Here is a 17,162-nt window from a genome sequence, read left to right as displayed (position 1 = left end):
TTAAAGGAGCCCACCCCACTTTAATCATACTCTGGATCTTGTCCTAACATGTGGCATAGAAACTGAAGACTTAACAGTATTCCCTGAAAGCCCCCTCCGGTCTGATCATTTCTTATTAACATTTACTCTAATGGATTACACAGCAGTGGGGAATAAGTTTTATTACAGTAGAAGTCTTTCTGAAAGTGCTGTAACTAGGTTTAAGGATATGATTCCTTCATTATTATGCCCTTCAGTGCCATATGCCAACACAGTGGAGAGTAGGGTTCCACAGGGTTCTGTGCTAGAACCAATTTCATTTACATTATACATGGCAGTATTATTAGAAAGCATTGCATAAATTTTCATTGTTATACAGATGATACTCAGCTTTACCTATCAATGAAGCCAGATGACACACATCAATTAGTTAAACTGCAGGAATGTCTTTAAGACATAAAGGCCTGGATGACCTCTAATTTCCTGCTTCTAAATTCAGATAAAACTGAAGTTCTTGTACTTCTGCATATTTCTCCCATGTTGGCTTCTCTTCACTGGCTCCCTGTTAAATCCAGAATAGAATTTAAAATCCTTCTCCTCACATACAAGGTCTTGAATAATCAGGCCCCATCTTATCTCACAGACCTCATAGTACTGTATAACCCCAGTAGAGCACTTCGCTCTCAGACTGCTGGCTTACTTGTGGTTCCTAGGATACTTGAGAGTAGAATGGGAGGCAGAGCCTTCAGCTTTCAGGCCCCTCTTCTGTGGAACCAGCTCCCAGCTTGGATTTGGGAGACAGACACCCTCTCTATTTTTAAGATTAGGCTTAAAACTTTCCATTATAATCAAGCTTATAGTTAGGGGTGGTTCAGGGTCACCTGATCCAACCCTAACTATAACTACACTGCTCAAAAAAATAAAGGGAACACTCAAATAACACATCCTAGATCTGAATGAATGAAATATTCTCATTGAATACTTTGTTCTGTACAAAGTTGAATGTGCTGACAACAAAATAACACAAAATTGCTCCTGATGAGGTGGCGGATGGTCTCCTGAGGGATCTCCTCCCAGACCTGGACTAAAGCATCCGCCAACTCCTGGACAGTCTGTGGTGCAACGTGACGTTGGTGGATGGAGCGAGACATGATGTCCCAGAGGTGCTCAATCGGATTCAGGTCTGGGGAACTGGCGGGATAGTCCATACCTTCAATGCCTTCATCTTGCAGGAACTGCTGACACACTCCAGCCACATGAGGTCTAGCATTGTCCTGCATTAGGAGGAACCCAGGGCCAACCGCACCAGCATATGGTCTCACAAGGGGTCTGAGGATCTCATGTCGGTACCTAATGGCAGTCATGCTACCTCTGGCAAGCACATGGAGGGCTGTGCGGCCCTCCAAAGAAATGCCACCCCACACCATTACTGACCACTGCCAAACCGGTCGTGCTGAAGGATGTTGCAGGCAGCAGATCGTGCTCCACGGCATCTCCAGACTCTGTCACGTCTGTCACATGTGCTCAGTGTGAACCTGCTTTCATCTGTGAAGAGCAAAGGGCACCAGTGGTGAATTTGCCAATCCTGGTGTTCTCTGGCAAATGCCAAGCATCCTGCATGGTGTTGGGCTGTGAGCACAAGCCCCATCTGTGCACGTCAGGCCCTCATACCATCCTCATGGAGTCAGTTTCTAACCGTTTGTGCAGACACATGCACATTTGTGGCCTGCTGGAAGTCATTTTGCAGGGCTCTGGCAGTGCTCCTCCTGTTCCTCCTTGCACAAAGGCGGAGGTAGCAGTTCTGCTGCTGGGTTGTTGCCCTCCTACGGCCTCCTCCACGTCTCCTGGTAGTGCCTCCAGCCTCTGGACACAACCTTCTTGCCACAGCTCGCATTGATGTGCCATCCTGGATGAGCTGCACTACCTGAGCCACTTGTGTGGGTTGTAGAGTCTGTCTCATGCTACCAAGAGTGTGAAAGCACCACCAACATTCAAAAGTGACCAAAACATCAGCCAGAAAGCATAGGTACTGAGAAGTGGTCTGTGGTCCCCACCTGCAGAACCACTCCTTTATTGAGTGTGTCTTGCTAATTGCCAATAATTTCCACCTGTTGTCTATTCCATTTGCACAACAGCATGTGAAATTGATTGTCAATCAGTGTTGCTTCCTAAGTGGACAGTTTGATTTCACAGAAGTTTGATTTACTTGGAGTTATATTGTGTTGTTTAAGTGTTCCCTTTATTTTTTTGAGCAGTGTATAAGCCTAGTTATGCTGCTATAGGCCTAGGCTACTGGGGGGTTCCCATAACGCACTGTTTCTTTTCTTTCACCTTATTTGCTTTTTGGATTTAATCATTAATTATTATTAATCTCTTGGTCTCTTCCATGTCTTTTGTCCTGTCTCTCTCCCCTCAGCCCAACCAGTCACGGAGGATGACTGCCCCTCCCTGAGCCTGGTTCTGCAGGTTTCTTCCTGTTAAAAGGGAGTTTTTCCTTTCCACTGTCGCCAAATGCTTGCTCATAGGGGGTCGTTTTGACTGTTGGGTTTTCTCTGTATTATTGTAGGGTCTTTACCCACAATACAAGGTGGCTTGAGGTGACCATTTGCTGTGATTTGGCTCTATATGAATAAAGTTGAATTGAACTGAATTGAATGGGCTGGTCTGAATATTTCAGTAGCTGCTCATCAACTGGGATTTTTCCACACAACCATCTCTAATGTTTACAGAAAATATCCAGTGAGCAGCAGTTCTCTGGATGAAAATGCCTCATTTTCAGAGATCAGATGAGAATGGCCAGACTGCTTTGAGCTTATAGGAAGATGAAAGTAAGTGAAATCACCATTCGCTGCAACCAAGGCATGCAGAAGAGCATCTCTGAGCACACGTCAAGCCTTGAAATAGATGGGCCACAGCAGCAGATGATACCAGCTGCCACCCAGTGTGCTGCCATCATCTAATAATGCTACAGCCTACCTGAGCTACCTGAGTATTATTGCTGACCATGTCCATCCCTTTATCACCACAGTGTACCCATCTTCTGATGGCTGCTTCCAGCAGGATAACGCACCTTGTGACAAAGCTCAGCTCAGACTGGTTCTTGAACATGACACTGAGTTCACTGCACTCACATGACCTCTCAAGCTAATCCACCTTTGGGATAAATACTAGCAGAAATGGCTAAAAGGAAGAGTTTTACAACACAAGAACAATAAGTGTAATGAGTGAAAGAGGAGGAATTTGTACTCACTGTGGTGACAGATAACTGCAGGTTGAAATCAAGTCCTATAGAGCTAAAAAAACAGTAACTCAGTAACTTCACCATTCCCCTAATGACCCTAGTACATGACATATTGTAAGTATTGCACAATCGAATCATGAATCAACTTTTTCAACCATATTTAGCGGTGCTTCACACCAGGTATGTAGAATATGCGGTGCTTAATATGCACAGTCAGTAGGGAGGGAGGGAAGAACAAGTCAAAAATAATTTTACATAATAGCTGAAAAAAGGTCTGATTCCAAACAACTAAACTGATTCTGATTATTGGTAAATTGTCTAGTGTGAGCTATGGTAACTGAGCTTCATGTATTTCAAGGGCTTGGAGCCAGTGCTAATTTAGATTTACAGCCTCTTGTACAGTTTCCTCTCTTCTACAGCTTTCCTTTTCCTTTCCTCAAAACAAACCCCTCAAAGTCTGTCACAGCATCCACAGAAATTAATACACCAATTTAACCCACACAGTTTTATCAATGTTTTATTTAGACTGATCAAACAAACAAACAAAAAAAAACACTGAATGCTTGTTTATATTTTAACGGCAATAATGAGAAATTAAACACTGATGAGAAATTCAATAACTTTCTCTTCTGATGTAAACACAGGATTCATCAAACAGTGGATGAATTGTCCAAACAAAGATTGTTCTTGCCACCATCACTGTTGATTTAAATCTCAAGCTCAATCTTTATATCCAAACTAGCTTTGTAGTGCTCGAGCAGGGGTTGAACTTCTACAGCCAGGAACTTGGTCACCTGGAGGAGCAGGAAAGAGAAATTTTAGGCACCATTAGTTGGTTAACATTCGTCACAGGCCGAACACACTGATCTGTTGCAAGACTCTCAGAGTAAAAATAAGGCTGCTCATGTTGTACCTGCTGTGGAGCACGGCCAATAAAGGTCTTGGGGTCCAGCAAGGCGTCCAGCTGCCCCAGAATGGGTGCAAAGTAGGGGTCTCGCTGGATTCTGGTCAGTAGGTCATTGTCTCCACCCTCCTGTTTAACCACAGCTGCTGCTTCTTGGGACAGAACACGGATCTTCTCGTGGCATTCCTGAAGGAATGATGCAGGGAAAAAAAAAAAAAAAAAAGAAAATCAAAGTGTAGCTGACTTTAAGTAACATTAGGTAACAGACATTTTGTTAGAACACAGTTTATTGGAATCAACTGGCTCCTTTTGATGTGGAGGAACAGCGTCTCTACTTTGAGCCAGAATGGCTGAACTCCTCACCCTATCTCTAAGGGAGAGGTCAGCCACCCTTTGGAGGAAGCTCATTTCTGCTGCTTGTACTCGTGATCTTATTCTTTCACTACCCAAAGCTCATGACCATTAGGTGAGGGTAGGGACATAGATCGACCAGTAAATTGACAGCTTCGCTTTTACACTCAGCTCCCTTTTCACCTCGACAGGCTGGTGCAGCATCCGCATCACTACAGATGCAGCCCCAATCTGTCTGTCAATCTCCCGTTCCCTTTTCCTGTCACTCATGAACAACACCCTGAAATGCTTGAACTCCTTCACCTGGGGCAGCAACTCGTCCCTGAGCTGGAGTGAGCACTCCACTCTTTTCCAGCTGAGGACCACGGCCTCAGACGTAAAAGTGCTTCACACTCAGCTGTGAACTGTTCCACTGCGAGCTGGAGGCCACCACCTGATGATGCCAACAGGACTGCATCATCAGCAGAGAGCAGAGCCGAGATTCTGAAGCCACCAAGGAAGAAGCCTTCTGCCGGTGTTAATTTCGTTGACGAACTATTTTCGTCAATGACCCTTTTTTTATGATGAAAACGAGACGATAACGAAATAAAAACTACCTAAAAGGATTAAAAATGACGACAAAATTAATTGACACTTTTGTCAATGAATGAAAACGAGACAAAAATGCTTGGCGGGGATGACATCCAATTGGAACTTACTTAATTTTGTGAAAGGGAGGGACAAGTTAGGAAAGCATCCAATCAAACGCCCAGTTGCAAAAATTTGATCTAAACCCGGGAAGGCCACACTAGCCTGTGAATTTTTCAGGCAGAGCAGGCCTACTGATCAATATTTTATTGTTATGCTCAATAAACAAGGTCAGGTAAATAAAGATGTCGTTTGTTCAATATGTTTGTGTGTGTATTGGTCTTTCAAGCATTAATAATATTCCATAGCTTTTATTAAATGTTTAATTTCGTGTAAGTGTGTTTAATGACTAATTCAAGGGAACTGAAGAAAAAACATTTACATTTTACACCCTTTATATTTCAGTTGACTGAATCGACTGTAGATTTAGTCGACTATATTCTTACGCTAATTAGTCGACTACAACTAGACTAAAACTAAAACTATGCAGATGACTAAATTATGACTAAAATTAAATCAAAATTTACACTGCCTTCTGCACATGGCTACGCCTAGAAATTCTGTCCATAAAAATTATGAACAGAATCTGTGACAAAGGGCAGCCCCGACAGAGTCCAACACTCACAGGAATTGAGTCCAACTTATTGCCGGCTATACGGACTGAGCTCTCGCTGCAGTTGTACAGGGACTGACACCTCATACTCCCACAGCACCCCCAATTAGGCACAGATATCCTTATGTTCGAATATGGTGTTATGGACAAACTGGTTTGCACAGAAGTCCAATAACAAAACATCATTTGGGTTCATATCAGGCAGGCCGTTCCTCCCAGTCACGCCCCTCCAGGTCTCACTGTTATTGCCTACATGAGCATTGAAGTCTCCCAGTAGGACAATGGAGTCACTGAATGGAGCACTCTTGAGCACCCCACCCAGTGACTTCAAGAATGGTGGGTACTCTGAACTGTCTTTTGGCGCATAAGCGCAAACAAGTCACCACCTTGGCCACTGCCCAAAAAACAATGCACCCGACCGCTATGATGCCTCCTGCAGGTAGTGGAGGGTACTGGAGGGCGGGGCCATGTCTCCTCTTCAGGCTGCACCCAGCCGGGCAACAGAGTTTCTTTGAAAACACTGCTCACTTGCTTACAGTCTCATTTCAGCTGCCACCGATTGTTACCACTGGTTTTTCCTGACAAGTAAATCATCCCTCCTGATAATTGGATGAAAGCATTTTGCTTCATGTATATTCTTTCATTATTGTGTCTATTCTGACTTCCTCACAGGTTACTTCCTCCTACCTGTCTGTTGCCTCCTGCCTTCACCATCGCCATAATAATGTTCTCTGTGGCCATGAAGGGCAGCTCGTGGCGGATGTGTCTCTCGATGACTTTGGGGTAGACCACAAGACCCTCTGTGATGTTCTGCAGTGTGCTGAGGATGATGTCTGCTGTCAGGAAGGACTCAGGCAGGGAGATTCTCCTGCACATGAGCAAGGCAGGGAAGAGAGGAAATGTGTGCAGGAGGAGAGAAACCATCAGTAACAACAAGGATCAGCTTTTTACTGAGTGACTGGATGCTGAGCAACAATGTGCTGTGAACAGATCATCACAATAATTCAAATGTTAACTGTGAGGATTTTTACCAGCTCTGCACTGAGCATTCATCATCAACACCTTTCATGATCAAATGAATTCACATGAAGCTTAGCAGAGCATTTCTCACTTATAGTTGGTCAAATGCTTCAACTGTCCAAAACTATAACCTGGCTATTTCAGCTATTCATCCGCCACTTTTAAACTTTTTGTTCATTAAGCAAATTAAATTAACAAACGCATATTATTTGTCCTTTTCTCTTTTTTCAAGGGTTAAACCATACTGCTAACACAGCCTGAACTCTGAATAGCTGAAATCTGACTATTTCAGATATTCATTTTGCTTTTGTTCCATTTACTCCTACTGTTAGCTAATTATTTCAGCTGTTAACCTTTTGGTATTCTGCACTTTTAGTAAACTTTCTTTTTCATGTTTTTAATTGTTTATGTCACATTTTCATTTTTTTCCACTGCTTGCTCATTTTCATTTGTTCACGTCCACTCAGTTCTCAAATTATTTGTCATGCTCGAGTTAGTCCTTCCATGCATGACGTGGTTACAACAGAAGTACACACAGTGAAAATGTGTGTCTGTGTTGGCTGACCTGTTGGCGCTGTCATCCAGCGTCCTCTCCAGCCACTGGACTGAGGCAGTCTGCAGAGGGTCGGCCACCAACGCCATCAGATGACGGGCCAAGCTACAGCACCGTTCTGCACGCATGGGATTCCTCTTATAGGCCATAGCACTGGAACCTGGAGGGTGGGGGGACAGTTTACTGTTATAGAGTACTTTTGAATGTTCAGTGTTATTTGGCTGTGTAAGACAAGGGATGGGTGAAGGTACCAATCTGCTCCTTCTCAAAAGGTTCCTCTATCTCCTTCAGGTTGGCCAGCAGGCGGATGTCTGTGCAGATCTACAGCAGATGAGACGGGACGAAGTTGATATTTTTTTTGAAAATGCTGAGCTCAAGACCCCCAAGTTTCCTCAAGCACCACTAGATGGAGACATTTCTTCAAGCATCTCGAGCTTCTTCAGCTCACCTTGTGCACAGTAGCTCCCAGACTAGCGAGGGTAGACAGGCAGTCTGTGTCCACTTTCCGAGTGTACGTCTGTCCAGTCACCAGGTAGGCTCTGGGTAAGGAGGGGACAAACAAGGTCAAAATAAATTAGTTATAGCCTGTGTTTCAAATGATTCATGCTTGGACTGTTATATTAAAAAAGACGTGTCAACACTGGCAGGAGGCACGAGTTTGGTACTTACTTTTTAAATCCGGCCATTTCTGTCACCATTTCGTCAAGTTTCTCCACCTGGTGGCAAAAAATGAAAACTGACATAAAAAAAAAAAAAAGACTATCACCACAATCACTCACATGGTTATTTAAGGTTATTTATACCTTGTCATGGTCCCCCTGAAAGAGCTGCAGGAAACTGGCCTGAGTGCCTGTGGTCCCCTTGACTCCCCGGAAACAAAGATCATTGCGAGCTCGCTGCAGGTTCCTCATATCCATCAGCAAATCCTGCAGCCACAGACACGCTCGCTTCCCCACTGTGGTCAACTGGGCAGGTCTGTACAGAGAGGAAAGAGACTGTGTTTGAAATCACAATCAGACAGCTCCATCAAACTGATGAAGGCCTATGAAAACACTGCAGCTGTAGTCTGACTCACTGGAAGTGTGTAAAGCCGAGAGTGGGGAGGTCGGCGTATTTCTCCGCAAACTTTGCCAGCCTGTCGATGACTCTGGCCAGCTGTAAAAAAAACCCAAAACCTTTTAATAGTGTAAATTTCAAAAAATGGACATCGCCTCTTAAATTAATGAATTTAATTAATCATTAATTAATCAAAGACCCAGACAAAGTTTTAATTCTTTTGAAAGCCTGACTCTTAGTCTTGTCCACAGCACCTGGGAAATTCAAAAACCTGTTTTATTTGTTATTATCTATCTTCAACCTGGTCCTTACTCAGAGTTTCTGTCTGACTTCTCAGACTTTTTATCTGATTTAGTGCTCAGTTCAGATAAAATAATTATAGTGGGTGATTTTAACATCCATGTAGATGCTGAGAATGACAGCCTCAACACTGCATTTAATCTATTATTAGATTAAATTGGCTTTTCTCAAAATGTAAAGGAGCCCACCCACTTTAAACATACTTTGGATCTTGTCCTAACATATGGCATAGAAACTGAAGACCTAACAGTGTTCCCTGAAAGCCCCCTCCTGTCTGATCATTTCTTAGTAACAGTTACTTTAATGAATTACACAGCAGTAGGGAATAAGTTTTATTACAGTAGAAGTCTTACAGTAGAAGTGCTGTAACTAAGTTTAAGGATCTAATTCCTTCATTGTTATGCTCTTCAGTGCCAACACAGTGCAGAGCAGCTACCTAAACTCTGCTCCCAGTGAGGTCGACTATCTCGTCAATAGTTTTACATCCTCACTGCGTATAACTTTGGATACTGTGGCTCCTCTGAAAAGGAAAGCTTCAAATCAGAAGGGCCTGACTCCGTGGTATAATTCGCAAACGCACAGATTAAAGCAGATAACTTGTAAGCTGGAGAGGGAATGGCATCTCTCTAAATTAGAAGATGCTCATTTAGCCTGGAAAAAAAGTTTGCTTCATTAATTGAAGAAAATAAGAACAACCCCAGGTTTCTTTTCAGCACTGTAGCCAGGCTGACAAATAGTCAGAGCTCTGTAGAGCCGAGTATTCCTTTCACTTTAACTAGTAGTGACTTCATGGATTTCTTTACAAATAAAATTTTAGACATTAGAGAAAAAATTATTCATAACCATCTCAAAGATTATTCTTCATGTTCGGCTGCTTTCAGCACTGCTGGTATTTGTTTAGACTCTTTCGCTCCAGTTGATCTTTCAGAGTTAACTTCAATAGTTACTTCCTCCAAACCAGCAACATGTTTGTTAGATCCCATTCCTACTAGACTGTTCAAAGAAGTCTTTCCAATTATTGATGCTTCAATCTTAAAAATGATCAATCTGTCTTTATTAGTTGGCTGTGTACCACAGACCTTCAAGGTGGCTGTAATTAAACCTCTACTTAAAAAACCATCACTGACCCAGCCGTCTTAGCTAATTATAGGCCAATCTCCAACCTTCCTTTTCTCTCAAAGATTCTTGAAAGAGTAGTTGTAAAACAGCTAACTGATCATCTGCAGAGGAACGGTTTATTTGAAGAGTTTCAGTCAGGTTTCAGAACTTGTGGTTCCTAGGATACTTAAGAGTAGAATGGGAGGCAGAGCCTTCAGCTTTCAGTCCCCTCTTCTGTTGAACCAGCTCCCAGCTTGGATTTGGGAGACAGACACCCTCTCTATTTTTAAGATTAGGGTTAAAACTTTCCTTTATGATCAAGCTTATAGTTAGGGCTGGATCAGGTGACCCTGAACCATCCCTTAGTTATGCTGCTACAGGCCTAGGCTACTGGGGGGTTCCCATAACACACTGTTTCTTTTCATTCACCTTATTTACTTTGTTTATACTACACTCTGGATTTAATCATTAATTATTATTAATCTCTGGCTCTCTTCCACAGTGTGTCTTTTGTCCTGTCTCTCTCCCCTCAGCCCAACCGGTTGCAGCATGGCTGCCCCTCCCTGAGCCTGGTTCTACTGGAGGTTTCTTCCTGATTTTCCTTCCCACTGTCGCCAAATGCTTGCTCATAGGGGGTTGTTTTGATTGTTGGGTTTTCTCTGTATTATTGTAGGGTCTTTACCCAAAATACAAAGTGCCTTGAGACGACTGTTTGGCGCTATATATTTAAAATTGAGTTGAACTGAACTGAATTGAATTAAATCTGCTGTCTTTCTAAAGGCAGCAAGGGGCGACTCCTCTGCATACAAACAGTGGTCAGAATATAAAGAAGTATTCTCACCTGGGCCCTACTGCAGGAAGCAGGTTCAACAAACTGAGATTAAAAAAAAAATTCCTCCATTTGAAACCAGAGGACCAAAAAAATGAAACATGTCAGTGTTGATATTTATCTTAAAAAACAGGAAGGAAGAAAAGTGTAATCCACTCTGTCAACATCACTGACAGAATAAAAATTTGATTAAAAAAAAACAAAACACACACACACACACACACACACACACACGCACACACACACACACACACACACACACACACACACACACACACACACACAAAAATCGGACTTGCTTTGCTGATCATTACAGAGGCTGTAATCCCTTTGGGCTTTTTCTGGATCGGCCCACTATATTTTGAGATTCACACTCTGAATTCCAGACACCAGAACTTTCAAAATGTTAACAACTTTTAAGTCACTTAAAATAATTTCAGTCTCATCTTCACATCATCTACAAGATACAGACATTTTTCAATCAGTGATCTTTTACAACACAACAATGATTGATGGTTGATCATTGATCAGTGTGGTCTGTGTCTAAAGCTTCATACAGATCAGTGTGATGTAAACAGTGATTCTACAGTAACTACAGTAAATGTTTGAGAGGAACTGACTGACAGTCTGCAGAGAGGGCTGCAGCTGAGCTGATCATATATAAATTGCTGTCTCCATGATGAGTGAACAACTGTGAAACCGCTCATGTTAGATATAAAAAATAAATAATATCTAACTGGGATTTCAGTGCTTGTAAAAACATAAATATCTGCAGAAGAATTCGCTCCTCTGATGCTCTGACAGCGACTTTATGAATGAGAAAATGTCTCAGAGTGTCAGACAGGTGGTTCAGGTGCAGGAACAGAAAAACAGAGTTTCCCTCATCTCAGGGTTAACAGACTCAAGAGCTTTTAGCTAAACCTGCTTCCTGGAACAGGGTCCTGATAATAAATAGAGCAGGGCATGACTGAATAACGCTACCTTGTGTGAAAGTGCAGTGCACTCAGTCAGATCATCCCTCACTTATGTTGAGTTAAAAAAAACAAGATGATAACAGACAAAATGCTGAAATTGAGGCTTCAAAAACACTTTGATTAGCAGTGGTTGATGTCATGGTGGCTGCATTTATTTATTATGGTTTTAACACTGACTTGTAAAATACGCTGTTATGACTCAGGCACACACAGCCCTGACAAGTCTGTTTGGTTTGTGTGAACACAAACACGCATTTTACTAAACAGCTGAGACCGCCATAGAAAAAACACTGCTGCTCCTCCTGCATTTCTGCTGATGTAAAAGATGCACAACTGGCTGCATGTGCATGTTTTCAGGGGAAACAAACAGCTGAGTCTCACCTTAGGCAAGAGGATGTCGAAGCCATCGCGCAACATAATGAGGTCCTGAAGAAGAAAAACAACATAAACATAAAAAACCTTCAAGAGCCCAAACTCCTCACTGCTGGGTTCATTTATGGAAGTCATACTTACAGTGTTGTCTCCCACATAGCATGAGGTAGCTCCGAGGTGGATGATGGGAGCAGCAGTGGGGCAGCAGTGTGCAAAGGTGTGGACATGAGCCATGACATCATGCCTCAGCTTTCTCTCTTCTTCAGCAGCCATGGCAAAGTCGATGTCCTCTGCGCGGCTCTCCATCTCTGCAATCTGAGCATCAGTGATGGGCAGACCCAAAGCCTGAGGATGACAACAATGAAGACCGACAGAGCGAGAAAGAGGAAGAGTTGATACAAGCAGCTCATGAAGTTTAAAGAGATTCAAAGTGTTGGTCACAGATACAGTATGATTTCTGTTTTAACCACTTCCAGCAGGGCTTTAATTGTTTTTAGAGTTCACTTGTATGATTATGATTACTTTCTTAATCAACTGGTGTATATGAACAATCCGAAAATAATTTCCATCCTGCTGTTTCTTCTGTTTGGAAAAAGCAGTCATATGATTACTACAGCACTACAGAATGGGTTGAGTGACCTATCTTATTACAGAAACGTTCTCTTCTATTTTTACACAGTGGCAGCTGCTGGTCTCAATTATTTTACACAGGGAGACGCACACTTGTGAGTAAAGGCAACACATTAAGTGTCCTGCCAGGGACAAAAGCACTCTGGACCACTGATAAATTCAATTAAAACCTTCTGCACATGCAAAAAACTTGGGCAGCTTCATCGGACTAAGGAGGAGACGTACAGGAGTTGTGGCCACATTACACAACCAGTGGATCTGACTTTAATTAACTGACAAAAAACAAACAAAAAAAATGCAGTTTAATCGAGCTCATCACTTTTCAGCTTCTCTAGATTTTTTTTTTTTTTTTTGGATGCCTCAAAGAACTTTGAGAAACTGCAGATGTGGAGCTGCTGAGAGTTTCCTGACTTAAATCATCGCTCCTGCTTACTGTTTGGTTCCACTCTGCTCAGTCGGGACCTGATAGCAGCACACACCCCGTCAGTCCCCATTACAACTATATTTGGAGCTGGAAACCTGATCGGGCTCTAAAAGTCGCAGACTTTCTTTCATAAGATTGAAGCAGCGGATCGTTATATCAAACCTTTTCAGCTTTGGCAAGGTAAATCCATAACTTCCTCCAAGTGCTGAACTTCTTTCTGTCACTGAAGTTGAAACTCATCTCCTCGCTGGCATAACGAGACACCAGAGGTGACCGATATTTCATTGACTCGTCAGCTCCGGACATGTTTACAGGACCGTGTGGACCACGGAACCGAGCGAACCAGAGAGCGGCGCTCTTTTCTACGTCATTTCCGCTGTCACTCATTCCATTGGTTATGTACGTAAGTACGTATGTACGCGCGTAGGTACGTACGGACGTATGTAGGTCATATCAACCAATCGAAATCTTTTTTTTTTTAATTCAGAAAAATAATAAACAATTTGTACATTTACAAACAACAAGGCATAATACAAGTAAAATAGAGTACAAGTGCGAAAGGATGCAATAAAAATAAATCAATACGAATTGTATGCTACAAAAAAGGATAATACATGTAAAATAAAAAAAAAAAAACAATAAATAAAATAAAATAAAATAAATAAAAGGGCTAGGGTTTAGCTTTTAAATCGAATTCTTCAGTTAAAGAGAATAGTTTAAGGGCATTTTTATTGTGCATTTTACTAAGAGCTTTGAGAAATAACAGAAAGTCATTGTGAAAAGCGTGAAACTTAGGCTGGGTTTTATAGAATTTGGCCTTATGAATGAAAAATTTCCCAATGATGATAACAGTGTTTATAAGAAAGTCATTATTTAGATTGTCCAATATAAGGCCGTATATTATGTCTCTGTCAGCGAACATGTTGAGGGAGGGAATTTTAGGGAACAACCAGTCAAAAACATCAGCCCAGAAAACCTCAACATAAATGCACTGGAAAAAGAGATGCTCAGTTGTTTCAACCAATCGAAAATGTGTGACTTGTTAAATGAGCCATTCACAGAGCAGTGACCGGGCGCTCTGTTTGACTGCTGATACCTGAATGCCTCTCATTCTCATCTTTTTGTAGGAATGTTTTTAAACGATAAAATGTATTCATTTAAATGAAACTTCCCCCATTTTTTTTTTTTTTTTAAAGCCTGTCATGTCTGGTAGATCTTGCAAGCAGAACTGTGATCTGAATGCGTTGTTGTGCCAAACATATTTGCTATTTCGAGATGAACTCTATAGGTTCTCAATAGGCTCTTCTTGTTGATGTTTTAACCCTTTATTTTATTTATCTGAGTTATTTTTCCACATACTATGTAACAGCCAGAGCTGACAGGCTGAAGAAGAGGAAAATAAAGAGAAGAAAAAGGGAGAGAGAAAGGGAGCAAAAAAAAAAAGGGGAAAGAGCACAAGTCTATTAATCAGATACTTCATCACTTTAACATATAAAAAAATACTATCAATACTTGCAAAAATAAATTTGTGTGTGAAAAACAAAACTAACAAAGCATGTTACGCACACCAACAATTTTGTTGAGTTGTGATTGAGTGGGCGTTTGTGTCTGTGTCATGTTTGTGTCTGTGTCATGGAACGTACTTACCAATGAGGGCAAAACGCTGCAGCTCCACCCATCAGAAGCCAGAGGCAGGTACGGAAAGCCCCCGGAACCCCAGGCCACCAGCAGCCCACCAAGGGCCAGGAAGACCCCCGGCCACTCAGTCCAAAGACAACCGCACACCTACCCCAGCAGACGGGAGAGGGTGGTCTCAGACGGAGCCCCCCCAGTCGAGGAGCGAGGGCTCCAGGGAACCCAAGGCGATGAGAAGCCAGCCCCCCCCCAGCGGCCAGCCCCCTGCACTGGCCGGCGGCAGGGCTCCCGGGCCCACGGCACCCAAGGACCGCCCGACCCTCCACAGAGCCCCCCCCCACGCCGAAGAAGCCAACGCAGCCCCGCACCGCACCCCCAAGGGGGGCAGGCCAGCACCCACGCCAGAACACCCAGCCCCACCCAGGAACCCCGAGGCACCCCCATCCCAGGGGGGCAGGGGGGAGGAGGCAACCAGCAAGGAGCGGCCAGGAGGCAAGGCACAAGGCCCAGACCCAGGTCCAGCCATACATACAAACACACCCAGACACCCGTGTACACATTTATACACAGATACTCATACATGCCCATACATACTTACCCACACACAGATATGCCATACATACACATTCACTCACCCACCCATACTCACGGAGACGGTGACAAATACACAAAGACACACATTCATCCATAGCTACCCACCCTCTGAAGGCGGGGCAAGTGGAAACCACCCCAGGGCCAACAGCGACCCCAGGACGCCACCAGCCCGGTCCCCAAGGAACCACCCGACCCCTACCCCGGGCGAGACGCAAGAAATCGGGGTGTAAGATGACCCATCCACCCCTCCTCCTCCCCAACTTGTAGGTCTATGTGTTAATGTTTGTGAGTGAATGAGGTGTATAGGGTGCAGTTAAAATTGAGGGGACAGTTATGCCACAAGCGCCAACTGTTGGTCGTCAGCGCTTGCCCACACTGCCCCCCCAAAACCCTCCATGTCTAAAGTGCAAATAAAATTTGGAGACAGACAGTGACGAGGATCCGAGTGGGGCCACCTCAGTGGCCCATCTCATCAACCTCTGAGTAACATGCCTGCCCCAAAGGTCCTATGTGTATCAGGGTGTAAGTGTGTATGTGTTGTGAGTTATAATGACTAAAGTGCAATTAAAACGGAGAGGCAAGTGGTGGTGCAGCTCTCCACGTGGCCTCTCCATCCTACATCTGTGAGTGATGTGTATTCTGTGTGTGTGTGTGTGTGTGTGTTTGTGTATGGGGAGGGGGAGGGGGGGGGGGGCATATGACCAGGAAAAATCCTGGAAGAAGAGAGCCAGCTGTCCGCTGGCTCAATAGGCACCCCGACCTCCCACACCCCAGCACAGGGCAGGGGGAGGTGAGCCCGGGGCCGCGGTGACAGCATCCCGGAGCACTGCAGCACCCGAGGTTGGCGCCCTCGCCCCCACCGCAGAGGGCGGCCCGCTCCTCCTAGATGCCCATTCACTCAACAATAGACACAAACAGGCGACAGGACATACTGGCCTGGGCATGGAAATGCAGTGCCCAGTCCCCCCCAACCACCCCACCGCGGCCCGATCCCCCACCCCACCCCCCTGCAATGCAGGCACCCCAGGGCCCCAAAAGCGTAGACCGGACATCACGACGTCAGGCCAACCCACCCCACCCGGCGGCACAGGCCGGGACAGCAGAGGCCCCCCCCGCGCCAGGGGGGGCCCACCGGGAGCCGGCGCGGCCCCAGTGCCGGGGCCCCAGACCCCAGCCCCCAAGCCATACAGGGAAGACCAGCCAACCGACCGAGGGCCGGCACCACCCCCCCCAAGCACCCCGCCCACACCCCAGGACCGAAGGCAGCACCATCCAAGCCCCCACCACCATCAACCAGGACAGGCACACAGACATCACCAGAAGGTCGCCCCAGGACCCCAGCCCCAGGAGGCTACCAGCTACCCAGGCCCCCGGAGTCCCCCCCCACCCCCCCACAAAGCACATCAGGAGCAGAGCCCGCAGCCCATCACCCCCACTAAGTAATGGAGCTGAGCAGTGGGAACCAAAGAGAGTCAAATTCCTCCAATTTGTTTTTAGAAGAAGCAGACATTCTCTCTAAACTAACATGATCTACTAATAAATTTCTGTACTGAGTAATACATAGTTTATTTTTTGTCTTCCAGTTCATGAGGATCATCTTCTTAGCGATGCACAAGGCAGTAAGAACTATGTGTGATATATTTAACTCCATAATTAATTCACTGACATCACCTAAGATGCATAGTCTGGGGGAAGTTGGGATATGACAGCTAAACCATGTGGATAGATCTTCACAAATCCTCTGCCAAAATCTCTGAACTGGTACACAAGACCACAGAGCGTGTAGATGATTATCCTCTGAATTGCTTGTACAGTGGGTGCATATGTTTGAGTGTGTAAGGCCCATTTGGAACATCCTTTGTCCAGTGTAGTATGTTCTATGGAGAATCTTATATTGTACAAGTTGTATTTGGGGTCTTTTAGTCATTTTGAAGATATTTAAACATATTTCTGTCCATAAAT

General features: G+C 44.3%; 1 protein-coding gene across 1 annotated transcript; it reads right to left on the bottom strand.

The window, feature by feature from the left end:
• Nucleotides 1-3,907: 3,907 nt before the first annotated feature.
• Nucleotides 3,908-13,334, bottom strand: adsl (adenylosuccinate lyase). The gene is made up of 12 exons (XM_030736046.1): nucleotides 13,134-13,334; nucleotides 12,059-12,262; nucleotides 11,927-11,971; nucleotides 8,364-8,443; nucleotides 8,092-8,263; nucleotides 7,958-8,004; nucleotides 7,737-7,827; nucleotides 7,540-7,609; nucleotides 7,301-7,448; nucleotides 6,403-6,583; nucleotides 4,134-4,310; nucleotides 3,908-4,014 (listed from the first exon to the last, which is right to left on the bottom strand). The coding sequence occupies exons 1-12, from the start codon at nucleotides 13,275-13,277 to the stop codon at nucleotides 3,928-3,930; spliced, it is 1,446 nt and encodes a 481-aa protein (XP_030591906.1). The 5' UTR covers nucleotides 13,278-13,334; the 3' UTR covers nucleotides 3,908-3,927.
• Nucleotides 13,335-17,162: the final 3,828 nt, after the last annotated feature.

The sequence above is a fragment of the Archocentrus centrarchus genome, chromosome 8 (genome assembly GCF_007364275.1).
Source record: "Archocentrus centrarchus isolate MPI-CPG fArcCen1 chromosome 8, fArcCen1, whole genome shotgun sequence".
NCBI lineage: Eukaryota > Metazoa > Chordata > Actinopteri > Cichliformes > Cichlidae > Archocentrus > Archocentrus centrarchus.
Note: the sequence above shows the minus strand (reverse complement) of the source record. Positions and strands in the feature narration are given on the sequence as shown.

Excerpts from the sequence above, each read along its gene's own strand:
- adsl (XM_030736046.1), bottom strand. The coding sequence starts at position 13,277 with ATGTCCGGAGCTGACGAGTCAATGAAATATCGGTCACCTCTGGTGTCT. Across the intron at positions 8,264-8,363 it reads CTCGGCTTTACACACTTCCA|ACCTGCCCAGTTGACCACAG; the intron begins GTGAGTCAGACT and ends CTCTCTGTACAG. Across the intron at positions 6,584-7,300 it reads CTGGATGACAGCGCCAACAG|GAGAATCTCCCTGCCTGAGT; the intron begins GTCAGCCAACAC and ends GCTCATGTGCAG.